Source organism: Xenopus laevis, chromosome 3S (genome assembly GCF_017654675.1).
Source record: "Xenopus laevis strain J_2021 chromosome 3S, Xenopus_laevis_v10.1, whole genome shotgun sequence".
NCBI classification, from domain to species: Eukaryota; Metazoa; Chordata; class Amphibia; order Anura; family Pipidae; genus Xenopus; species Xenopus laevis.
In genome coordinates, this window is record NC_054376.1 from 27,558,915 (window position 1) to 27,585,705 (window position 26,791).

General features: G+C 42.4%; 2 protein-coding genes across 2 annotated transcripts; one reads left to right on the forward strand and one right to left on the reverse strand.

The window, feature by feature from the left end:
* Positions 1-569: 569 nt before the first annotated feature.
* Positions 570-12,086, reverse strand: usp39.S (ubiquitin specific peptidase 39 S homeolog). The gene is made up of 13 exons (XM_018255135.2): positions 11,824-12,086; positions 10,096-10,171; positions 9,913-10,007; positions 9,661-9,797; positions 6,228-6,380; positions 5,846-6,071; positions 5,431-5,508; positions 4,817-4,884; positions 4,044-4,232; positions 3,290-3,432; positions 2,571-2,706; positions 2,063-2,149; positions 570-1,742 (listed from the first exon to the last, which is right to left on the reverse strand). Exons 1-13 carry the CDS (start codon positions 11,951-11,953, stop codon positions 1,692-1,694), a joined length of 1,569 nt encoding a protein of 522 aa, XP_018110624.1. The 5' UTR covers positions 11,954-12,086; the 3' UTR covers positions 570-1,691.
* Positions 12,087-12,182: 96 nt separating this feature from the next.
* Positions 12,183-26,565, forward strand: MGC154801 (uncharacterized protein; the record flags this gene model as incomplete). The annotated part of the gene is given in 6 exon segments (NM_001096926.1): positions 12,183-12,254; positions 16,570-16,685; positions 19,011-19,039; positions 20,065-20,157; positions 22,602-22,744; positions 25,453-26,565. Coding segments are annotated over 6 exon segments (459 nt in total). The 3' UTR covers positions 25,484-26,565.
* Positions 26,566-26,791: the final 226 nt, after the last annotated feature.

Here is a 26,791-nt window from a genome sequence, read left to right on the forward strand (position 1 = left end):
AATGACACCACATAAGGGGGGCCCTACACAAGATCATCACCTTTTGTTGTTCAATCACAAGGGCTGAAAGCAGTTCCTTTGCACTTTCTCAACTGCCAAAGCATCATGTACTAGCCCCCATAGTGCACAGGAATATGAACCCACCAATATTCACAGTACATATAGATACTGGTTGCAGAATACATTGGCCTTTTCTAAATACTAGTTAAATGCTATAGGCTTTGTTGCTCAAGTCAGGGGTGTGAAACCTACAATTTCAAGGGGTAAAAAACATTTTTCAAAACACGCAAGTTAAAAGTGCTGCTCCAGCAGAATTCTGCGCTGAAATCAATTTCTCAAGCTCCCTAACACAAGATAACAGCTCCCTGGTAGGTCTAAGTACAGCACTCAATAGCAAAATCCAGGTCTCACTGCGACACATTCAGTTACATTGAGTAGGAGAAACAACAGCCTGCCAGAAAGCAGTTCCATCCTAAAGTGCTGGCTCTTTCTGAAAGCACATGACCAGGCACAATGACCTGAGATGCACCTACACACCAATATTATAACTAAAAAAATACACTTGCTGGTTCAGGAATGAAATTTTATATTGTAGAGTGAATTATTTGCAGTGTAAACAGTGTAATTTAGAAATAAAAACTACATCATAAAAATCATGACAGCAATCCCTTTAAACACTACAGCCATAGAATGTAAAACCAATTAAAGTTGCTCTTAATTGATTCTTTATGAAATACACTTCTTATGTAAGTGGCTAGAAGAGAACTCTCATGGAAATACAAATATTCTACTTGACTTGTTTGCCCTGTGTCGCTCCAGAGTATCTTGTGGTGTCAGAGAATGACTGATTGTCATTCCCTTTGGTCAACAAAAGCAACAATCAAATCAGTGAACGGGGAAATTTTAGTCAAGCACAATATACAGAATTCAAAACCTGGAAATACAAAACAGTGTGAGATCTCTTCTTTGCAAAAGTAGATAGAACAGGATGTTGTGGCCCTCAAGATGTAATGTAAATCCTATTTAACCAGAATAGCAAAGGAATTTTAAGAACAAGTCATTTCCAAGAATAAAAGTTTATTAAAATGGACAGAAAAAAAGAAATATATTGAAATCTCTTCCAAAAAAAAAAAAAAAAAAAAAAAAAAAAAAGGCTGGAATGACCGCAATTAGGGTTTCAGCTGAATACAGCTGAACCAAATTTGAATCTAATTTGCATATGCAAATTAGGAGTGGGGAGGGAAATCATGTGACTTTTTGTCACAAATAAAAAATGGTTTCCCCTTCCCACCGCTAATTTGCAAATGCAAATTAGGATTCGGTCTGGTATCTGGCCGAATCTTTTGCGAAGGATTCAGGGGTTCGGCCGAACCCAATATAGTGGATTTGGTGCATCCCTAACCGCAATAACAGTCACCATAGTCTTCCTTACAGGTTTCCCTCTGCACACACTGCCCACACACTGCCTCTTTCAATTCTTAAGTGATAAAGGAGCCGAGTCAGGGCAAAGGCCATCACTTCACAGAATCTTGCTAAAATGGCATCCGCTTTCCATTAGTGGGAGTGTGGGGAAAGTCCAGTCTCAGGCTGCAAAGGCTCGGAACCTTTAAACAGAGACGTTGCCGTTAGACGAGCCCTGCCCCCACATGGGAATTTTTAGTTGTAAAAGGTACATGGCAGTTCTATGTTGGTTAAGCCCCCTGCTGCTTCTTTTCATCATCATCATCTCGTCTCTTCCAGATCTAGAGAATTAGAGAACAGCTAAATTGTAATTTCTAAAGCGAATGTCCCACATTACAGGAAAATGAATTTCTCCATGCCGTAATCACTGCAACATCACACAGATTGGCACTTCCACTTCATGCAATGGAGATTTCTCGTATGCAGCCGCCCATGTATAGTTGTTGGTATAAACTATAAAAACTTAATAGTGCACTGGGAATATGTCAACTGCCATGTGGTACCAACGTAGTTAGTAAATTTTAAAAAGGGTTAATTTCTCCTCCCTCTTCTGCAAGTTCCACATGACATAAGCCACATAATATTTTCCTGCAGTACATACCTGTATATAGGCCTCAGACAGAGTAATCATCTGGGGCAAGATGTCCGTCACCTGAAGATCTTGTAATTCATACCACTTTCCTGTGCCCTGAAAACAAATGCACATGTTATCCACCTGAATAAAGCATCAATGTGGTTATTTAAAAGTGCAAGTTTTGCTACTTCTCTAAGCAACCAATCAGCAAGTTGCATTTGTTGGCCTGCTTTTTTGGCAAATAAACTTCTGATTGGTTGCTAAGGGAGACTAGACGGGGGAAATTTTGCACCTTTTATACTGTATATATTCTCCCTTACACTTATTACTGCCTTATTTCTAATGTAAACCAGTAATAAGCGCTAAATCTCACAGCCAATGCCTCGGAGGTGGCAATGGAAAACTTCAGGCAGTAATAAGTGGTACGACCCATGGCTTTACTGGGTTTAACGTTGCACTTTTTATTACCCAGTAAATATTCTGCCCTCCCCCACCCCATTTGGTACCGTCTTATTTCTACTGTAACTGAACTTACGTGATGCAGGACGTGGATACGGTATGAGCCCTCGTTGGGCTTCCCATCATGCACTACGTTGGCAATGAGATCATAGGTTGTGTTTTTGTGCGTAGAATGGAATTCTTCTGCCAAGTATTCTCTCAGATCCACATTCCTAGAGAGGAGAATACCTCAGAGTTGAATTATGAAATAGGCCTGTGTACTATTATATAGACCACTCCCCCTTACAAAGTGAGAAAACATACTAGTCCCCTTTAATCACATGCAGGCCCAAGAAATATTCTGCAGTGCCTTTTGCTTGTCTTAAAGAAAAAAAAGTCATGAATAAATATAAATAAATGATTGTTGTAATAGAGGAGGATATACTCCCTTCAGGTAATTCTTTTGTGTGAAGGTGAGCCTCTGACGGAAGAAATCTATTGCAGACTAGCGCAAGAGCTGCTTCGTAGGATCACAGTAATAAAATAGAGTGGGATCCCCAGTATAAAGTAGCAACATGTACCACTGTCTTTGGAGTCCTGCCTTCTAATTGCGGAATCTATGCCCACTGCTCAAAAAGAAGTACACTTCTGCTACATTCTCTGAATGTCACAAACAATGCACCTCTCTCCCAGAGAAATGACAGCCCTAGTGTGGGGAAAACATTCTAAAAGCACCTGCACAAGCTATGGCAATAGGCACATGTAAGAAAAGGGTATAACATGGTATGGTACGGACAGTTTAGTAATTCTACTCACGTTATGGGGAAATTCACAATGGTTGGGTTCTTCTCAACAAAGAAATTGTTTTTGGTAAAGCGTTTAATGCAGAATATCAAAAACGGAGGAAGTTTAGTCAGCTGGAATCGCTTCAGGAAATTCTCCTTGTATGTCTTGTACTCCTGAATGAAAAGATACATTTCCAGAGTTAAAACAGGACCACACAGAGAAATAATATTAAGAACCATGTCCTGCGTAAGATGTATGGTCTGTCACATAAAAATATGTGAAGTACAAGTACAACAAGTGGTTGACGGTTGTAGCAGTAACACAATAGCCTAAATCTGCATAAACTCTCCCCTATATTCAGAAAGAATTACACTTCCCAAACATAATCAACGTAGCGCTTCAATATACTGTAAACACTCCCCTTACAATAACCAAAGTCATTCAGTGAATTATATTCCTGTAAGCAGGTGGATATAAAGTATTAAGAACAGGTGTGGGAGTGTCTGGCAGACAAAAAGGGAAAGAGGTGAAGTCGGGAGACGGAGGTGAGAATGACAATAGCAAAAACTGAAGGGCGATATTTTGGACTGTGATTTATATATGAATTAAATGGCCTTCTAATATTATACCAGTGGTCTCACTACACTCAAAGTTGAACCTAATATAGTGTGTTGATTATGTAGGTATTAAAGCCATAGCGTGAACACATGAGCAATATGATAAACATCTGCAGGCTATTTTGTGTAATAGATGTTGAAGTTGTTCTCCTCTAAGACTAATTCACCTTCTCTGTGATTCCATTGAACTTGGCCAGGATGCTGAAGAGAGGAACCTGTGGGATGATCAGCTGCTCCTTCTCGTCTTTATACAGGGGGGCAGTGGGGAGGTCCAGAGTCAGATACATAAAGGGAGATTCCAACATTTTTTCTTGGTATTCTTCATTCTGCATCAGTTGCTCTTTCTCCTCTGCAGGCTGCAGACAAAAACACAAATTCCCATAAGAAAGGCTGAAAGCAAAATACACTGATTGGGAAGCACTCCCTTGGAGATTAAATGATTTTATTGACATCATTGACAACGGTAGCAACATTTCAAGACTTTATTGGCTCTTTTATTGGCTCTCTATCAAGGTTTGAGAGCACGAATTCGACCAGCTGTGTCTAAGCATATTCCGTCCCAAATACTACCACCTGCCTACCAACCAATCTTACCTGTAGTTGATGTGTCACATGCCTTTGTCCTCAAGGATGAAGAATCAATAGCTATTGATCTCCCCACTGTCAGGCAAGCACAACATATGCAGAATGCAAAGTGCTTGCCTGGGAGTGGTGAGATGATCTTTCATCCTTCAGGACTAACTAAGAAAGTGGCACTACTACATGGAGTAGTATTTCTACTAAATGATATATTCCAACAAAGAATACGCCCTCACATTACGAATTACTCTGTGCTCTCTGAAGTAACTGCCTTCCTTAAATATCGAGACAAATGTGATGTGGTGTTTAGATCCCTTTTTAAGCACAAAGATGTCATAAGGAACCAATAAAAGATTCTCACCAAATCAGGATGGGGCAACTTCTTGGTAAATACCCGCATGGATCCTTGGAACACATCTGTTACGATGGCTAAAGAATAAAAATAAGAAAAGGACATTGGTTACTAAGTGGTTGCTGTTCCATTTTGAAGTTCCATATACAATGATGAGTTTAAGCACAAACATAACACAGAGGGGAACATTTATCAAAGGTCAAATTTCGAATTCATGTGTTTTTATTAAATTTAAATTTACTTGAAATTGAACTGGGGGGTTATTTATAAAACAAAAAAAATAGAATATCTAAAACTCTAAAACACAAATTTTACAGACCCGAAAACTCGAATCAAATTCGACTAAAGGTGATTCGAGTTTTTTTCTCTGAAAAAAAACTTGCATGTCAAGAAGGCTACTAATATGTCCAAATTGGTCCCTGGACCTCTCCCATTGACTTATACATGAACTCGGCAGCGAATATTCGAATTCAAGTTCTTAAAGGGCCAGTGTATGATAAATCTCGAAATTCAAATTAAAACTCGAATCACGTTTGGATAATTCAAAATTTGAGAGTTTTGACCATAAAAAAAAATTGAATTTCGAATTAAACCTTATAAATCTGCCCCTAAGAGAAACTCACTCTTCTTCTTCTTCTTGTTGCCTCCAAGAGCAGAAGTAAGTGCATTCAGGAACCAAGACAGAAAGTCCACCCCATCACCTGTTGTAGGACAGAATGTTTTAGAGGGTGATTAGGCCAATAACAGCAATGAAAATTCTCCCATGCTCATATCATCCTCATCATTTATTTATATAGTGCCAGCAATTTACACAGCGTTTTACCATGGGAAAATGGGAATTTAACACATATGGGTTACAGAATGGTAAAGAGAAAAACCAACACACAAGAACTGGTCATTCTTCATCATTATATGAAATGGAAAAGCAAACAAGGAAAACACAATAAGATACACAGTATGGAAACTACAGACTAGGGTGAGACCTGAAATGTTCCAGATATGAAACAGAGAAACCGGGACAGGGATGGAGAACGTTACCTTGCTTGGTGATCTGGAAATTTTTCTTGCTGCAGAGAACAACTGCCTGAAGCATCTCATGTGGGGAGACGTGAGCCTTAAAATTCCTGGGGTTCCACAGTTTGCGCATTAATTCCCCGAATCTCTGCACAAGCAGGAACATGATGTCCCCAGGAGGGCGCTTGATATCACAATAATTCTCTTCTTCCAGAAAGTAATTCCTCAGAGGAGGAACATTGGAGAGAGCCTGGAAATAACCATAAAGAAATCAATGTACACTGGTCATGAAATGTGTGCTATGGTTTGGGCATAATTATTATTATTATTAGAGGGATGAATGTTAGGGGTGAAAAGGAAGGGTGATTATTTCTACACAGACCATGCCTGTTGTTTCCATTCCTACCTGCAAAACAGCATTGGCATAATCATTGGCTTTGATATTGTTAAGTCCCACAATGCCCGGGAGGTAAGTGGTACCATCATATGCTCGAGACAGCTTGGCCTGTTTGTCTAAGTGACTGATTTGCTGCTTTGTGAAGGTTGGCTTTAGCACATACTGTAGGAGACAAAGAGGTGGATAAGACAAATGGGAAAAGAACACAAATAAAACCTGTGTGATTACACAGTTGCACAGGCAGAAAGAGGTGAGAATAAATTATTCTTACACAGGCCTCTACTTATGAGTCCACCTAGGTTCTCGATTCCAAGAAGAAATCCAGTGTATGTTTTTATCTGTAGATGCACATTCTGGAATTCTATTCCTCAGTTTCCCTGTGTGGGAAAACTCCCTTAACCCTCCCCAAAAAAACTCAAATCCTACTTTTTGGAACACTAGGGGGCACATTTACTATTGGTCGAATATCAGGGTTAATTAAACCTCGATATTCGACCGTCTAAGTAAAATCCTTCGACTTCGAATATCGGAGTCAAAGGATTTACCGCATTTCCTTCGATCGACCGATTAAATCCTTCAAATCGAATCAAAGCGATTCGAAGGATTTTAATCCATCGATCGAACGATTTTCCTTCGATCAAAAAAAGCTAGGAAAGCCTATGGGGACCTTCCCCATAGGCTAACATTGGTGCTCGGTAGGTTTTAGGTGGCGAAGTAGGTGGTCGAAGTTTTTTTTTAAAGAGACAGTACTTCGACTATCGAATGGTCGAATAGTCGAATGATTTTTAGTTCAAATCGTTCGATTCGAAGTCGCAGTCGAAGGTCGAAGTAGCCAATTCGATGGTCGAAGTAGCCAAAAAAATACTTCGAAATTCAAAGTATTTTTTATTCTAATCCTTCACTCGAGCTAAGTAAATGTACCCCTAGAACATTACCTGTAATTGGAACTTGAAAGCCAAACTTTGGAACTTAAAGGGGTTGTTCACTTTTCAAACACTTCTTTTTTAAGTTCAGTTGTTTTCAGATTGTTCACCATAATCTAAGACTTTTCTCAGCTGCTTTCCATCTTTTATCCATTTTTTACTGTTTTCCCAAAATTTAAGTTTAAACTTTTATGTTCCTGTCCCTAGTGTTTCAGTCTAGTAGCTCAGTGATCCAGGAGCATTCTGAACGGTTACAATTTGCTACATTAACTTGATACAATTAGTTGCAGCATCTGTGGAATATTAGCAACTGTTGTATCAATTTTAACAGTTGCTTTTAATGAAATGCAGGGACAAAGATAACAAATGTATCCGCTAAATGTATTAATTTAAAACAGTTAAAGAGTCTGCGACCCCCCTCCCCCGAGCTGCTTTAGAATGTGAAAAATTAAACTTTACACTTCAATATTAGAAAAAAGGTCATAAATAGAAAATGGAAATAAATTTAAAAAAGACTTTATTTCTGGTTAGTAATATGAAACCAACTGAACCAAAAAATAAAGTGTTTGAAGGTGAACAACCCATTTAAAGGACCAGTAACATCAAAAAAAAATGTTCAAAAATTCGTTAGAGCACAACAAAAAATGAACACAGAGACAAATGAAACTTTTAAATAGCAAAGACTTTATTAAGAAATAACTTACAGAAAATCCACTTCCTGTCCTCTTCAGAAACGGCGAAAAGGCGACCATCCACACTGCAGCAATCGATTTCTTCTCCCTGGATATTCACTGACATCCTCCTCTCGTTGTGTCCAACAGCAGCTGGTTTGTTCCTGTGCTGGCGGCGATGAACTGACAGCAGCGAGTCCTCTCGCTTCCCTTCCACTGGCCTGGCCGTCTACAGTCTCCCAACGGCACACTTGTTCCTGCACTTTCACTGTGCATCGGCTTCCCTTCCTCTCTGGGAAGGGGACAGATTGTGCGTCTGGGATCTCTGCTCGTGCTCTGCCTTCACTTCCCCGGCGCTGGAATTGGAATCCGGGGCAGCATTTCCCACAGCGCGGCCGCTGCCTCCTGAGCTTTCCTTCCCAAAAGCCGATCGTGGCGCTCGCTGGTGTGAGTGAGGGAGGAGGAAGAGAAGGGCAGCTAGTAACCAGACTCGATCCAGGTCGGAATGGAAGTACGCGGCTTGGCGCGCTGATTGTACATGAAGTTGCTTCCCTAGGGTCTGGGCAGGATCGGCTCTACTGCTGCTGAAAATATACACATGCATGCTGCACTGCCGGCTAGTCCAGACATTTTATATTCACAGTAACGCGTGATGTCTATAGCAGCCCATTGATAAGGCAGCAGCTTGGGGAGGAGGGGAGACGGAGAGGGAGGTGAGGAGAGCGGAGCAGGGAAGCCGATGCACAGTGAAAGTGCAGGAACAAGTGTGCCGTTGGGAGACTGTAGACGGCCAGGCCAGTGGAAGGGAAGCGAGAGGACTCGCTGCTGTCAGTTCATCGCCGCCAGCACAGGAACAAACCAGCTGCTGTTGGACACAACGAGAGGAGGATGTCAGTGAATATCCAGGGAGAAGAAATCGATTGCTGCAGTGTGGATGGTCGCCTTTTCGCCGTTTCTGAAGAGGACAGGAAGTGGATTTTCTGTAAGTTATTTCTTAATAAAGTCTTTGCTATTTAAAAGTTTCATTTGTCTCTGTGTTCATTTTTTGTTGTGCTCTAACGAATTTTTGAACATTTTTTTTTGATGTTACTGGTCCTTTAAAGGCCTATGGTCAAATTGTTGTCCACTTTGCTCTCCTATATGTGCCTGTGTATTATCCACCCACTTATATTGTAAACTGTCTGGGGCAGAGACTTCCTTCCTACTATGTTCCCTATCGCATGGCCCTTAAGTTAAACTACTTAGAAGTAAAGTTATACACAAATACAAAAAAGTACTTGGGATGACTGTAGTGGACAACAATGGGGGTCCGTGAAAGCAAATGCACCAGAAAGCAATGAAGCTGGATATTTTTACTGCTAGTACTACTGGGCATGTACATCAGTTCTATAACAAGTGGGAATGTAAATCCTGTTTTATGTAAACTCTGGCCTGTAACATCCAATAGAAAACTAGACACACTATAAAATAAATGTATCTAATACACAAAAGCCATGAATATCTTGTAAATGATATCCTTATAAACGGTGACTAGTGATGTCAATAGTTATAAAAGGTGAGTAGTGATGTCATTTCTGTCACATGACTCACTAAAACTTCTGTATTATAATAAATAAAAATTCCTTGTTGGAAAATATGAGATTATTAGAAGTAACCTTGGCGTTCCATGACCTGTATAATTCCTCGTGAATATCCTTATATTTTACAATAGAGGGTATTTTATTCACTATATACTCTAAGATGTTGCCCTAGGCAAAATATGTCCTGTGCTATCCTGATATTTTGTCTTTATGTTAAGCACTGCCCAAGATCAGATAGATAATGGGGCATGAAAGGAAGGGCAAGTACCGTGATGTCCTCCAGGGAGGAGTCAATTATATTATAGTTGTCCGGCAGGCAGTAGAACTTCAGTGTGTGGAGATTAAGGAAAACGTGGTGACTGAACTGAACACTATGGATGTAGGCATGGGACTTCAAGCCTCGACCTTGGAAACAAAAAAATAAAAATAAGTAAAAGAAAAAACATATAAATATTTATTTTGTAGCTCTTATTTAAGACCACCACAATGAGTGCCAGTTAGGGCATGGCCAATTACTTACCCTGGAAGTATTTCCCACAAACGAGGCAAGCATACGCGTTGATATGTGAAAGGGAGATGGAACACAGCTTCTCAAAATCAAAGTCCAAGACACTCCTGGTGACAAGAACAGAGCCAATGTACAAGGGCTTTGTTTTGAGCAGTACACGATGCATGAAATCCACAGCAAAACATTCACACAGACCTGTTAATGGTATCCAGATATGGGCAATGGCGGCTTCGTCTGTCTTCAGTCTCATACCGTCCATACTTTCCTGCAACTGCCAGCAATACATGTGTATTTGTTAAATATGTTATACGATCAGTTCTGAAGTTAAAGACGCATCAACTCATCTGTATTAGGATACACACCACTCATCTGTACTAGGATGTACACCACTCATCTGTACTAGGATGTACACCACTCATCTGTACTAGGATACACACCACTCATCTGTACTAGGATACACACCACTCATCTGTACTAGGATACACACCACTCATCTGTACTAGGATACACACCACTCATCTGTACTAGGATACACACCACTCATCTGTACTAGGATACACACCACTCATCTGTACTAGGATACATACCACTCATATGTACTAGGATACACACCACTCATCAAACTGTTGGCCTGCAGATCACATTCAGATGCCAGGGAAACATTATGGAAGGGTGACCCTGCACAGATAGTGTCAGAGGATGACAGCTTTTTTGGTTCCAATACAAACTCCAGCAGCACTCCGGTATAGTGAAAGAAATTTATTTGTGCAAATGAAGCAACGTTTCGGGCATAACCAGCCCTTTATCGAGCTCTCAACAGCTTTTTTGGTTCTAACCAATGGCTCTAAACAGATCTCTTTAAATTGGGCTTTACTTCTTAGTTTTCCAGTACACTAGTAAGTTAAATACCATGTATTTTTGGACCCACATAGATTGATCAGGCCAATCATTTAACATGGGTTATATTTATTAAAGGAGAAATCAACCTGTTCGGAAAAAAAAAACGTACTCCCCACCCCAGGTAGGCCCCCCTCCCTCCTCCCCCCAGGCTAACTAACACCCCGGGGAGATGCCCCATACTCCATACTTTCCCCTCGCCGCAGATTCTTCCAGCGAAGTTCCATGCGTCCATCTTCTGCGTCCTCTGTAAGCTGACTGTGAGATCGGTATTTCTGCTCATGCGCAGTTGGAGCAGCTTGCCGGTTTGCGCATCTGCGCATGCGTGGAATTACACGGAAATTGCAGATCTCGCAGTCAGCTTACTGAGGACGCAGAAGATGGACTCGTGGAACTTCGCTGGAAGAATCTGCGGCGAGGGGAAAGTATGGAGCATCTCCCCGGGGGGTTAGATAGCCTGGAGGGAGGGGGGTCGGGTTTTTTTTCAGAACAGGTTGATTTCTACTTTAAAGAGTGAAGTCCACAGTTCTCTAGAGTGAAATCCCGCCTCTCCGTTCATTTTTATAGGATTTATAAAGGCGTATTTATCAAAGGGTGACAGGGAAAGATAGAAATGAATGGAGAGAGGCGGCATTTCACTCTAGAGCACTGTGGTGATCTCTAACTTCACTCTTTGATAAATATTCCCACTAGTGTCATAGAGCAATGACTAAGCTGCATGGCCAAAGCAGGCAACCTGTATCCAGCTTTAGAGGAATCATGCTGGGACACCTTGCACAGACAGGGTTGGTTCACTGACAGAGCAGGTTTAGAGATCTCAATAGTTATGGGGATATGGCTGAAATTAAGCCACCATATGGTCCCTATTTTAGGGAGGGAAATGAGGTTCCAATTTAATGATGACAGAGAGAAATGTATTTTCTACTCCCCCAATACATTTCCCCCTACACACAACTTTCATTCATTTACTTTTTACTCAATTGACCTGGTACACAAACACGCACCAAGCCACAGAGCTTTGCTTACCCCCTTCATCATCCTCGTCCTCTTCCAGCTCCCGTTTCACCCGTTTCTCAGCGCTCATTCTGCCTTCATTGACTCTCCTGCGCTTCTCGCCTCTCTTTGGAGTGATGACACACCCCCTCGCCGCGTGCATAGAAACGTTCTATTTACTAGACAACAGAAACGAGGCGTGGAACGCCGAACTCGGGGCTACATTGATTGGTTACATTTCGCCTTAGACGAAACACAATCAGCCAATCGGTAAGCGACGGAGATAGTGCCTATCAGCGATTGCTAGGGGGCGGTGTTGGGATCGCAAGGGTGCCAGAGTGAAAATAGAATAAAGCCGGGAGTATGGAGGAGGTAGTGGAGGAGCAGGGTAGAGCCGGACCTGGCGGGAGGCTGGATATGAGCCATGGCTTCGTTCACCATATCCGGCGGAATCAGATCGCGAGGTAATAGGGCTGACAGCTGCCGGAACCTCTTCCTCTAAGAAGCCTAAACATCAACTAAAACTCTGTGGGGAATATTCACTAAGGCGCGAAGCGCCGAACGCTAGCGTTTTTTTTGCTAGCGTTCGGCATTTTCGCTACTGCGCAAATTCACTAACGAACGCTGGCGTAGTTTCGCTAGTGTTACTTCGCAACCTTACGCCAGGCAAATCTTCGCTAGCGACGAAACTACGCAAATTCACTAACTTGCGCAGTGTAGCGAACGCTACCTTTTACGCTAGACTTCCTTCGCCACCTCAGACCTGGTGAAGCGCAATAGAGTAGATAGGGATTGTTTCAAAAAAAGTCAAAATTTTTTCTAAGTCCCAAAAAACGCTGGCGTGTTTTCTACATGATGGCTGATAGGCTGAAAAAGATCGAAAATTTTTTGGGGCTCCCCTTCCTCCCCCCTACATTTCCTGACTCATGGCAACTTACCTAGACAGTGGGCACATGTGTAGGGCAAAATAAAAATTTTATTTGCAGATTTGAAGGTTTTCTAGGCATTTGTAGTGCAGATACGTGTTCCTCCATTGAAACTTGAATTTCGCGCCGTATGCAAATTAGCCTTCGCTAGCGCAACTTCGCAAACTTACGCTACCCCTGTGCGCAACTTCGCATTTTAGTGAATTTGCGTAGCGCTGGCGAAAATTCGCCTGGCGAAGTTGCGCCTGGCGCAACTTCGATTCTTAGTGAATTTGCCCCTGTGAAGCTAATTATCATCCAGCGTTACCCATTGGACTGCTTATGTGTAGGTTATTGCGATTAGCAGTCAAGTCCCATCCCCATCCTGGGTTGCAGGACCTTATTTTTTAACAGGTTTCCTTTTTATTGAGTTTCAAAAATTCAGGGATACAGAAAGCAAAAAGGGGGGGGGGGGGAAGGGGAAAAAGTCAAAGAAAAAGAAGGTACAATAACATCATTTCTTCAATAGCATAAGATCAAATATACAATATACAGTAAATTACAGTACATCAATGCAAAGTAGCAGGGTCGGACTGGGTGGCCCACGGGGACTACTGTCCAGGGCCCCTTCCGACCCCCTGCTGTGATGGAGGCGCACCAGCGTGAAGGCACCTGGCACATACGCAGAAGGTGCTGCGCTGATGGAAGAAAACTTTTTTACAGAGATCTGGAGAGGTGTCTGGCCCGGCGGGGGCCCATTAAGGGTCGGAGCCCACCAGGTATTTTCCCGGTGTCCCGCCGGGCCAGTCCGATACTGCAAAGTAGCACCTAAGTGAATATCACAGCACAATTCCCACATCTTCTGAAATTTACCCGGGCATCCCCGAGCTTCATAAGTGAGTTTAATTAACGGAAGCATGCTATTAACATAGTTTATCCACTCTTTCATAACAGTAGGGTCTGGGGAGATCCAGTGCATCACCAACATTTTCTTTGCATAGAATACCAATGTCCTCACAGTTAATCTAGCAGGAGCAGCAGGAAGTAGATCCTCAACTATCCCTAACAGGCAGCCTTTGGGATTATATACGTTGGGCACATCTAGGGCTTCTGAGATATACATACACACTTCCTTCCAATAAACTACTATTTTCGGACAGGCCCATACCATGTGCCAGAAGGAACCATCCATCATATGACATCTTGGGCATCTTGGCTCTGCCAACCTGCCCATTCGAGCTAATTTGTTAGGAGTAAGTTAAGTACGTAGGAGAATTTTATGCTGAATTAACTTATCCCTGTCTGAAATCATAAAGCTATATAAGTGCCCTGTCACTTCCTCCCATTGGTCGCTAGTAAGGGTTGGCAGATCTATTCTGTGTCATATGCTCTCACAAATGGGGAAGGTATTGTAAGCACATATGAGGTCACCTTAGAAGGCTGAGGTTGATGTAAATAGGTAAGTATTGCCTGTTCTGATAACATACCACTGAATTGTGAGTGAAACATATGTCTCAGTTGGAGATATCGAAACATGGGAATCGTAGGGATGGCTAAATTTTTTTCTAATTTAATTTTGTCCACAAATAGATCTTCAGCTATTAGGTCTCCTAAATACTTAAGCTTCTTGGGGGCCCAGTATTCGACAGCTTCGGCCCTGTGGAAATGTTGCAAATAAGAGTTATTCCATAATGGGAGATATGTGGACTTGAGTGGGGAATTAATACCGGTCAATTTCATAGCATTTTGCCAAGCTTGGTAAGGTACCAGCATACAAGGGGGCAGAGTTGGGTAGTCTTTCAATTTCCTAAAGGGGCAGTTTCCTAATGCCTCTAGCGAACCTACCCAATTAGCCTGAAGTATAACATTAGGATTATCCTGATCCTGTGTGAGCCACCAATGAATGTAGACTATTTGGTAACCCAAGGCCTCCCTTCTTGCAGGACCTTTTAAACCTTCAAACAGACAGTTTTGTTGAATAAATGACTGATTTGCTTCTGAAATTCCAGTCTTTATGTAGAAAAGCCCCATAACTGCTTTTGCCCACTTTTCAAGCCTTTTTATACTCCATAGGGATTTGCAGGAGTTCATGTGTCAAGTAGTGGTGTGTCCCTATACCTGCGAGTTTGGGCTGAGTTTTTGGCTTCCGTGGCATGTGCTGGTCACACTGGGCTACTACAATACTGAAGTGGCTGTGTTTTCTGAGATCTGGCTTTTTTGTGACTCGCACTACTGATCTGTGGGTGTGGGCCCTACAATGGAAACATTTTGTGAATTGGGTCGGGTGCAGGTTCTAGTTTTGTGGGTAGGGTTGCCACCTGGCCGGTATTTTCCTGGCCTAGCGAGTAAAATACCAGCCGACAAACTTGTGATCACCAGTCAAACTGCTCCCGCCCTGCCTCCGATGCAGCCCCTGCCCTTCCCTTTAGAGGCTACAATACTTACCAATTCCACGCTTTATGACTCTGGTCCGCCCCATCGTCATCATGACCCCGCCCATTTATATCCTTATCCTCCACCTCGTGGACCTACCCTGGCCGGTAAACTTTTCTCAAAAAGGTGGCAACCCTAGTGGTGGGTTGGATTCTGGTGTTGTTGGTTAGGGTTGGGTGCAGGTTGAGTTTTTCCTGACATACCTCCCAACTGTACCGTTTTTTTCGGGGGGGCATTCCCGATTTTCATAGCTCAACCCGCAGTCCCTCTCTTGAAATAAGTCCTTTAAAGTGGTTGTTTGCCTTCAAACTCTTTTTTCAGTTCAGTTGGTTTCAGATTTTTCACCCGAAATAAAGACTTTTTCCAATTACTTCCTATTTTCTATGTGTCGGAGTCCTGCAGCAGGTCGGGTACCTGCAAAAAACTGCGCCACCCTGCGGGTTTGCGGGTGGAAGTTCCGGGTGCGGGTAAAGATGCAGGTCGACGGGTTTGCGGGTCGGGCCGCGGGTCGGGCCGCAGGTCTTCTCAATATCGATATTTACTCCTTTTTTCAGGTCATGTCTACTTCCGATGATGTCCCTTCCGGTTTACAATGACAGCACTTCTGATTCTTGATGGGTCGTGGGTCCGGGTTGCGGATAAGGTACTTGCGGGTAGGGTCGGGTAGCGGTTCCAAGAGGGTAAGAATGGGGGTTGCGGATTGCAGGTTACGGGTACAGGTCGGGTACGGGTCCCAAAAAATGGACCCATGCAGGACTCTACTATGTGTGACTGTTTTTCTAATATTGAAGTACAACTTTTTTCATTTGACAGGGGTCACGATTCTTTTAACTGTTTATGGTGAACAGTCTGAAAACAACTCAACTAAAAAAAGTGTTTGGAAGATGAACAACCCCTTCCAATAAATTGTGTTTAAAAAAAAAAAAAAAAAAAATCTGACAGGGGGAAAATGGCATTGAAGGTAGAGTTCAGTGTCGGCCTGGCCCACCGGGATAACAGGAAAACTCCCGGTGGGCCAAGGTGTCAGTGGGCCCTCCTGCTTCTAAACATTTGGCCTATAGAGAATAGGAGAATTTAAGTTGAGTGAGGAGAGGAAGAATAATAGTACCGAGAGTGGGCCCCAGGTCTAAGGTCTTTGGGTGGGCCCCTGGTGTCCCAGTCCGACACTGTGTGGGGGCCCCCAAGGTAACAGTCCCAGTGGGCCCAGGACCCCCAGTCCTACACTGGTAGAGTTTCTCTAGCACAAGCCACAGGCAGTTGTTCTACATGACCAGTTTGTACCATGAAAACAAATACATCACTTGCACAGGTATTGATGTCCGGTTGCTAATGGAGTGCCTCATGACAATATTAGATTTGGCTGCTCTTGTTGGCAAATCACTGAGAACTAAGAGCATGTATGGTTGGTGTCATCCACGGACTCTCTTTCTCTTATGCCAAGGGATGACTATGACCGTGAAGTGAGACAAGCCAAAGAGAAACAAAAGAAAAGGTACACGCCAGGGTCTACTCGCCCAAAGAAGCCTGACCTGGAGATGTACCATCCCCGCCAGAGAGGTGAGACACAGTACGTGCACAAGTCTTTAGTTTATGTCCTGTGCAGCAAATTACACTGGGGCAAACCTAGACATCTACATAGACTTAGTCATAGCCATAGATATAGCAGCGATTCAATCTTGACACATCACCATGGGCGTCTGCAGAAAATTTTCCAGGGGGGGCAAGTAATTTAGTTAGATATATCTATCTATATATATCTATATCTATATATATATATATATATATATATATATAGGAAATGACCACTAGTCTTGTTTGCTAGCATTTGTCCTCTACGACTGTTAGTGAATTGGCAATGTCCCTGTGGATGAGATTTCTGGCGAATTGTCGCTAGCCACAACCACTTCACCCTTTAGTGATTCTGCCCCACTGTGCAGGCCCCCTTTAGCTATCCGTGCTGCTGTAAAAATAGAGCTGAGTAAGCTGTTGCAGGAGGATATGTGCTTCCTCTATAGTTATCAAGGCACCAACGGGCAGTGGTGTAGTACCAGTAAAAATTATATTTGATGCCAATTTTAGTAATAGGGAAGACAAACAACATATACAGTAATATTTTCTAGAAAAGACAGCAACCCTAGGGACAGACTGGCATGGACTGTGGGTATGATAGTCCCCCTCCCCAACCCTTTCTGCAGCTTTAACTTTGTTGCTCACCTCCAACAAGCAAAGTGTAGGGCGGTCAAGCGGGTGGTTGAGGAAGGACTGCCTGAGCAGGGGCGTAACTATAGAGGAAGCAGACCCTGCGGCTGCTGGGGGCCCCAGGAGGTATAGGGGCCCCATGAGGCCCTAATTCGTATACAATTTCAATAAATGTTGGTAAAATATGTCAATCTCTAGACATTTTGGGGGCCTGAAAAATAATTTGCTGTGGGGCCCAGTAACATCTAGTTACGCCACTGTGCCTGAGGGTACCATTGCCACTGCCCATGCTAGAAATACAGTCTGACACAACAAAACACCCTAGGATCATCTCTAGATGCCTAAAAGTACTTTCTGTGACTCCCTCCAATAACAACGAAGCTCAAGTGTATTTAGACAAGGATTGGCTTTCCCTTTTCATCTATAATACATCAGCTTGAAAATCTGAATATCTGTCAGTGAAGGCAGAGCAGCAGAGCTGGAGAGAAACTCCTGGGCACAGTGGGCTGGAGAGAAAAGGGCAGGTCCTCACCTATTTCTTTTTCAGCGCTCAGTCAGCTCAGCAGCCTCAGCTCGCGCGCACTCGTCCTCCCAAAGCACCCTGGCGAGTGGCGACGAGACATCGCGTTGCGTCGGTTACGTCATGTTGCGTCGGCGACATCACGTTGCGTTGGCGACGTCGCGGAGGCGTCCGTGACGTCAATCAGAGTCAGCCCGGCCCGGAGACTGGGGGAGGCAGTTGGGAAGAATTTGGGCCTGGTTGTGGGTAAAATTAAGCGCTGCATGCAGAGAGATTTGTGTGGACAGTCCCAGGGGGGGGGCACTGCCCCCTCTTGCCCCCCTCTGTGGACGCCCATGCACATCACCCTGTGTAGGCAAACGCTGTAAAGTAAATCTCACCCTCTTTAATATTTTATAGCTTCTTAAAGGGATTCTGTCATGATTTTTATGGTGTAGCTTTTATTTACACTGCAAATAATATACTCTACAATATAAATTATAATTCCTGAACCAGCAAGTGTATTTTTTTTTTTTTTAGTTGTAATATTGGTTTGTAGGCAGCCATCTCGGGTCATTTTGCCTTGAGAAAGCTCTACTTGCGAAACGCGCGTTTGGCGAACTCTGCTATTTATAATTTTTAAACAAATCTTTTAATATTACCTTAATAGTTCTCCTTATTTAACAATCAGAATTGGTCAAGGGGGGAGGTTGTTTGTTGGAATTCAGCACTCAAACCCTAATCTCTTCTCTCCTCTTCCTATTGTATCCCACACTGGGATTCTTAAAGGGCCAGGATTTTTGGTTTTGTGAGGTCTAGACAGTTCTTACTACAGATAGGGCCAGCATAAAAATCGAGACCACAGTCCTGGTTTTCCTGCCTTTCTTTGCTTTGTGGTGTCCCTGGGATAGTAAATACAATAGGTAGAACGTTTTGGGACAACTCCAACAAGGTATTTTTATTATTACAGGGAAAAAGGAAATCATTTTAAAAATTTTGATTATTTGGATAAAATGGTGTCTATGGGAGACGGCCATTCCATAATTCGGAGCATTCTGGATAACCGGTTCCGGATAATTGATCCCATGCCTGTACTAACATGAATACAAAGTAATATTGTCACTTTATTTTTTATGAAAGACTGAATTTGTAGCTTTTTGCTTTGTATGCTTTATGGAACTCAGCCACAGAAAAAGCACATACAACTGGAACCTTAAAGGACCAGTAACGTTAAAAAAAATTTGTTCAAAATTCGTTAGTATAGAACGAAAAATCAACACCAAGGCAAATAAAACTTTTAAATTGCAAAGCCTTTATTAAGATATAACTTACCAAAACTCCACTTCCTGTCCTCTTCTAAAACGGCGAAAGGGCGACCATCCTTGCAGCGGTGTTCAACTTCTCCTCCCTGGCTATTCTCTCTGCAGCGCTTCCCCTATTCCCAGCAGTCAGACTTTGAATCCAGCCTTTCCTTGTCTGGCGAGGAAGAAGAAGAGGAGGAGGGCAGCCTCTGCCTCTCGAGCGGCAAGTGTTGTCTGCAGGCGCACCGATCTGCTGAAGAATATAACCAAGCGCATGGATCAGTGCAACGTGGAGGAGCTGCGCAAACACAAGGCTTTCCACGCGGCCAAGTACACAGCTCCTGCAAACCGTGGCATTCCGCTCCTCCTTTGAGCCGGGAGTGCTACCGGCTCGTAGCCCGCAATCGTAGCGCATCGATGGATAGCAAGTGGTTCGGCGCTACTGGAATCTAAAATCGCCGCCTTCTCCTGCAGCAGCAGGGACTGCCTGCCCCAGGCACACTCAGGTGGGAACATCACGGGAACAAGGGGTTTGTCCATGCGCTTGTGCACTATAGTTCTGGGGATATTCTTCAGCAGATCGGTGCGCCTGCAGACAACACTTGCCGCTGGAGAGGCAGAGGCTGCCCTCCTCCTCTTCTTCTTTTTCGCCGGACGAGGAAAGGCTGGAGTCAAAGTCCGACTGCTGGGAATAGGGGAAGCGCTGCAGAGCGGACCTCTGCCTCCTTCACATACTGTCACTTGAATAGCCAGGGAGGAGAAGTTGAACACCGCTGCATGGATGGTCGCCGTTTTAGAAGAGGACAGGAAGTGGAGTTTTGGTAAGTTATATCTTAATAAAGGCTTTGCAATTTAAAAGTTTAATTTGCCTTGATGTTTATTTTTTCGTTCTATACTAACGAATTTTGAAAATTTTTTTTTTAATGTTACTGGTCCTTTAAAAGATGATCCTAATGACAATGGGAACCAGCTTTTCTGCCTTGATTTTGAAGCTGATGGAGGAGATGTCACTTCTATTATTGTGTATGAGGTGAGTGTATTGTTGCTATGCCGTATCTGTTAATGTTTGTATGTAGTTCCCTCCAAAGACTGTCACCCCTCTAGTCCATAATGAATACTGTTGCTAGACTCATATGTTTCAACAACCGCTCCTCCTCCTCTGCTATGCCACTCTGCCAGTCTCTGCTCAAACTAATGACACTGACATTCAAAGCAGTTAGTTACTCTGCCCCACTCTACATCTCTGAACCTTTATCTCTAGATACTTAACCAGTAGTAGATCATCTACTGACCTGCTCCTCAACACCTCTCTCATTACCTCCCCACATACATGCATTCAAGACTTTGCAAGTGCTGCACCCCCATCTCTGGAATTTGCTCCCATGTTCAGTCTGACTTTCTATGCTTGACAAAGGGCGTGTCCCCGAAACATTGTATTCCCCACATTAAAACAAGCAGGGTGCTCCCTGCAACTTGAATGCCTTGTGTGCTAATATCTTCTTCAGTTTACTGACTGGGAGGTTGCCGGATGCTCTAATATCATGCACCAGGCCAATCTGACCAAGGGTGAGCGACTGTTCGTTTCCTTGTGTCAGTCTGACTTTCTCCCAATCTCTCTGGCTTCAAAAGGTATTTCTAAAGTACGTTTCTTTAGAAAAGTGGTACCCTCATTTACTAAATGCAATGCCCTATGCTTCATCCCTCACCTTGTTTACTTCTGATCTTGTCTATTCCCATGCCTTGTGTCTCAACTAGTGATGTGCAGGTCGACAAAGAGTCTACCCGCAACCAGGCCTGGACTGGCAATCTGTGGGTTCTGGCAAATGCCAGAGGTGCTGCTATAAGGTGCCATAGAAAGTCAGTATCTAGTGGGCTGGTGGGGGCTGTTTGGGCCTCTGTGTGGGCTGATTGGGCCTCGGTGTATCTGAAATGTCAGGGCCTATTTTAATTCTCAGTCCGGACCTGCCCGCAACCAACCCTAACCTATCCTTTTACAATCCCTACCTGACCCTAACCCGGTCCTACTTGGAATTTATAGACCCATGCTTAACTCTCCCCATCCTGACATCACGAAGAGACGGGGCACTCAGGCAGAAGCCTATATAAAGTTCCGAATGGAGGCAGAAGTGGGGCATTGTAAGGTTGTGGGTGGTGTGGGCACATGGTAGAGTCCAGCCAAAATTCACTCGCAGCCCACAATGATTGTGCAGAAGTTGGTCCAACCCATGGGGTTTTGGACTGGCCCACACATGACTAGTCTCAACCCCTTCTCCTTTTAGATTTTAAGCCCTCTTCACTTCTTGTACCAGTTATTGGTTGCTTTGAATGTAAATCTGTATGGTTAATGTATACACCCATTTATTATACAGTGATCTGGAATATGTTGGCTCTTTATAAATATAAATACATAATGATAATATATACACCCTGTTGTACCGCACTATAAAATATGTTGGTACTTAAGAAATAAATAATACACAAAAGCCATGAATATCTTGTAAATTATATCCTTATAAACGGTGAGTTCTGATGTCATCAGTTATAAACGGTGAGTTCTGATGTCATTTCAGTCACATGACTCACTGAAATTTGTGTATTATAATAAATAAAGTACCCCCTGTTGCAAAATATGAGGATATTAGAAGTTACCTCGGAGTTCCATGACCTATATATATATATATAAAGGTCTCATGTTTTTATATGGTCATGAAAGTCCTCGGTAACTTATAATATCCTTATATTTTACAAGAGGGGGTACTTTATTCACTATATAAACTTAATTATGAACGTGTACACCACTGCTTATACGCATAAGTCTAGAGAACAATTTGATTTGGTTCGGGGTGTTGCTTATAGAAACAGGTTTAGGTAGACCATCATAAACAAAATTGTTGCCATGAAGATGTTATTTTTAGAATGATACTGACTTTAGTTGGTACTGTGCTCTAGTCTTTACAGGTTTGGTAGTTTCAAACATGCATTGTCACACATTGAAAGGTTAAAGATAAGATTTACCAAAACTACTACACGTATGGGACCTGTTATCCAAAATGCTTGGGACCTGGGGTTTTCCGGATAACGGATCTTTCCATAATTTGGATCTTCATACCTCAAGTCTATTAAAATCATGTAAACATTAAATAAACCGAATAGGCTGGTTTTGCTTCCATAGTTTGGCTCAAGTACAAATACTGTTTTATTATTACAGAGAAAAAGGAATTTAAAAATTTAAAAGAATTTGGATAAAATAGAGCCTATGGAAAAAGGCCTTTCCGTAATTTGGAGCTTTCTGGATAACTGGTTTTCAGATAACGGATCTCATAACTGTACTTTAATATTAATTGGTGAAATATACGTAGAACCACAAATAGGATTCTTACATGTTAATGTTAGTATAATAGCTAAGATTTTCTTCAAGTCAAGCTGGAGCTGCATCTGTGTAGCCTTTTAACTTGTTTCGTCCTGTGTTTCCAGGGGAAATCCAAAGTAATTAGCAGTTGTGATGTGCCAGTTGCTTTGAAGTTAATTGACGAGGATGGATGGAATGAAAGTAGTAGGGATGGAATTATCCCACATCACTTACAGATGGATATTGGATGGGCACTACATGAAACAAGGTGCCAATAAAAGCCACGAGACAATTGTTTACAGGCACTAATGGGATACAACAACAAGAGAGAAAAAGATTAACAAATGTTAGAATCTAATCAAGGCATGTGATACAGCTCTGATAAGCACATAGATAACCATCTGTGTTCCACTTAACCAATTAATCTGGGATAAAGCACCATAAACCAACACTGGGATAGAGGCAAATGGTGGGTTAAGGCAGTGAGAATGACCATACACTTTCCATGGGTCATTTAGAAACCCTGGGCCCTCCTTTTGGTTATACAACTTGTAAGGCGCATTACAGTATCCTATAATGGGTTACAGCTACAGAATCTGTTAGCCCAAACATGTGGGATGCCGTGGGGTACTTATCACATTCCTGTCCTATTCACACAAACTAGGATCAGTTTTATCATGAGCCAATTAACCTGCCTGTATGTTTTTGGCATGAGGGACAAATCCATGTTAAGTGCTGTCTTGTTATTATAGAACAAAAGCAAGTCCGTCAAAATGGCCAATGGCGCTGACGTATTTCTGGGATTCCGGTGTAATAGGATATGTATGATTGGTCTGTGCTGAGGAAATGTTTTACTCTTTAAAGTGGATTTAAAGGCAAAAAAGTAAAATCCCATTTTTACTTTCTTTAATGAAAAAAGAAACCTATCTCCAATATACTTTTAATAAAAAATGTCTACCATTTTTAAAAGAAACCTGACTGTATGCAGTGAAATTTCCCCTTTGTTTTACTTGCTGTGACTGCTGTGGATAGGAAACTTCAGACGGTCCCTAACTGCTCTGTAGGGAAACGATCATACTTTCAAACAGCAGGGGGAGCCCTTCCCCACCTTCCCAGCCATGCAGAACTCAAGCAGCTTTGTTTGTTTCTGTTTCCCTGTAGAGCAGTCGGCGACTGTGTAGAGATTCGTATTGGATTTTATTTTTGCCTTTACATCCCCTTTAATTTTTCCAACTCCAGCTGCACAAAGGACATGGAGTCAGATTTAAACCGATCAACTGGGATTCTCGTTGAAGGATTTTTTTGCTGCAGCCACTGCAGAGTTGGAGAAAGTTTGTTATAAACAATACAAAAACTATAAAATCCACATTAGATTACATGACAACACAGGACACTGTGCAGTCTGTATATACTGTTTATTAATCAGTCTTGCTGTATCGGCTTCTGGCAGATATTTTGATAATTTATGACGATCCCTAAGGGTAGTGGCACACAGGCATATTCGGGGAGATTTAGTCGCCTGGCGACTCATTGCCTCTTCTTCAGGGCAACAATCTCCCTGAACTGCCTTCTCCTACCCTCTCGCCGGCTATTGAAAAATCGCCAGCGCAATTGCACTCACGGCACTTCGATTTAGTATACAAAATACAGCATTTCTAGCATTCTATTCTATTTTTGACTTTAGTTCCCCTTTAATGTTAATGTTGACCCCTATCATGACCCAGGATATTATATTAACCCTTTATACTTTCAATTTGTATTGTTCTATTCAGAAGTGTTAACATTAAACTCGCACAGATCAAAAGTACCCAGTAGCGTTTGTTGAGGGGGGTGGGCCCTGGTGCGTGACGCGCAGCCGGGCCCCGCCCCCCTCCGTACCGCCGCATTAGCCCGCATTTCTCAGTGGCGCACGGACTGCCGGGGGGGGCCTGAGGGGGTGCGGGCCCTGGCCCGCTCGCAGCCCCTGCTCCCCCGGTAGTTCCGCCACTGAAAGTACCCCTAAGCTGCCCCCAGCACTTGCCTCTCCAAGGCACAAGCTATGAGAAGAGCAAGCAGGTTCCCCTGGTCAGGCAGGGGTTGTATGATCTTTCTTTATCTTCCCCATCTGGTGATTTGTCTGGCTCTCCTTGCGCTATTATTTATTGTTATCCTCATCCTTATTACTGTTGACACCAACCAAATACATTTTATGGCTGTTTATCTTTCTTTCTTCTTAGTAATAGCATCTCATTAGTATCTCTAATTGATTTTCTTTTCCAGGTCATGTTTTTTTTAAATGGTCTAATAAATGTAAGGGTAAGTCACGGTAGGGGGGGTCAAATCACTCGCTACTCTTTGCTAGTCACTTCCCTATAGAGACAGTGATTCTAATTAGCAAAGATATAACTAATCCCCTCAGTGAAATAACTGCATAAGCCATCACAACCCTCCAGTCTTCATGTCCTGGTGCTTGGGCAGTAAGGTTTAAACTAGGGATGCACCAAATCCACTATGTGCGATTCAGCCGAATCCTTTGTGAAAGATTTGTCTGAATACCGAAGCGAATCCTAATTTGCATATGTAAATGAGGGTCCGTAAGGGGGGAAAAATGTGAAAAACATTATTTACTTCCTTGTTTTGTGATAAAGTCATGTAATTTCCATTACCACCCCTAATTTGCATATGTAAATTGGGATTAACCAAATCCTTGTGTCTGGCCGAACAAAATCCAAATTCTTATGTACATATTAAAAACCCCGAATCCTGGATTTGGTGCATCCATATCTTAAATTGACGGAACTACTTACATTACTTTTGCCCATCTTAAAAATTAAAAGCAGCGTTTAGCTCTCTTTGCCAACTCTCACACAGCCAGGAATCCAATTAACTTCTTCTACATTGTTTCAGAAATGGCTCATAAAATTTCCTGCACTTTTATAAAATCGCTAGTGTGCCAAAAGACTAACCATGTTAGCTATGCTTCGTTTTGTTGGTTAGGATGATGATGCAGAGCAGCTGGCCACCATGATCTCTAGTCGGAACCAGCTAGAGGTTGGCATGAGAGAGGCAATGAAACAACGGATCCAAGAGGAAATCTCTAAGAGATGAAGAGTGTTTATGTCCAGGCCAGACTGCTGCGTATATATCCGTGTTGTGCGGAGCGCTGAAAGCTTTCTGGTTTCATCCCACGGAAGAAAGCTGCGTGTAGAGGAAGTGTGCGTTTCTAGTGGAAGACAAAGTATGGAGTGAGGACTTGGACACTAAATGTTCTACTCTCATTTTATCCTGGAACCTTTTATTATCTGCAGTTCTCAGTATGAGATCTGAAAGTGAACATTGCTGGGATTGGCATGGGTTCCGACAACGTGTGTTCTTAGTAAAGTAAATCAGCAATAAACCACATTCCACCCTACAGATTTCTGGGGTTGGGACAGCAAATGCTACTGTGGAATAGATGGTTATGGCCCAACTGCCTTTAAAATACAGAGAGGAATGTTGTTGATTACAAAAGGGAGGAGACAATGTGCTTTTCATATTGTCTGATGTACAGGTATGTGACCTGGGGTTTTCCATGTAACTGATCTTTCCGTAATTTGGATTGTCATACCTTATGTCTACCAGAAAATCATGTAAACATTAAATAAACCCAATAGGCTGCTTTTGCCTCCAATAATGATTAATTATATCTTAGTTGGGATCAAGTACAAGCTACTGTTTTATTATTACAGTGAAAAAGGGAAATCATTTTTAAATAATTAAATGGATAAAATGGTATCTATGGGAGATGGACTTTCCGTAATTCAGAGCTTTCTGGATAGCGTTTTTCCGGATAATAAATCCCATATCTGTACAAGTAAATAAGGGACATGAAGGGGGGGCAAACTATGGCGCAGCCTGAAAGCTTGGGGATTAAGTAACATGACTAAATCAGTCTTAACAGGCATATGATAAACCAGCTATAATATCTATTCAGAAGTGATTTTATTATTTTGGAAAGTATTTTGTACAGAATAAACCAGCAGAGTAAAATAATGCACCCTCCAATGAAATCCCTCCTCCAATGTGACTTTCTTAAATTGTTGTTTAATCAATAAAAGAATAGAACTGGAACTCTGGATTTTCTTTATGTAGAGGTACAAGGTTTAGGGGAAAGTAGCAGGAGGTGATTGGTGGTTCAAGCATTATCTAGTAGTGCAATGGAATTCATAGGTCACAATTGCACATTCTAAGAATTATTGCATTATTGTAAAACTGCTTTAGTGCTTAAAAAAACAACAACATTAAACCTCTATTCACGTCTGTGAATAAGAAAACTACTATTTTTAAAGAGATTTTC

Excerpts from the sequence above, each read along its gene's own strand:
- usp39.S (XM_018255135.2), bottom strand. The coding sequence starts at position 11,953 with ATGCACGCGGCGAGGGGGTGTGTCATCACTCCAAAGAGAGGCGAGAAG. Across the intron at positions 10,008-10,095 it reads TATCTGGATACCATTAACAG|GAGTGTCTTGGACTTTGATT; the intron begins GTCTGTGTGAAT and ends TCTTGTCACCAG. Across the intron at positions 1,743-2,062 it reads TGTCTGAGGCCTATATACAG|ATCTGGAAGAGACGAGATGA; the intron begins GTATGTACTGCA and ends CTAATTCTCTAG.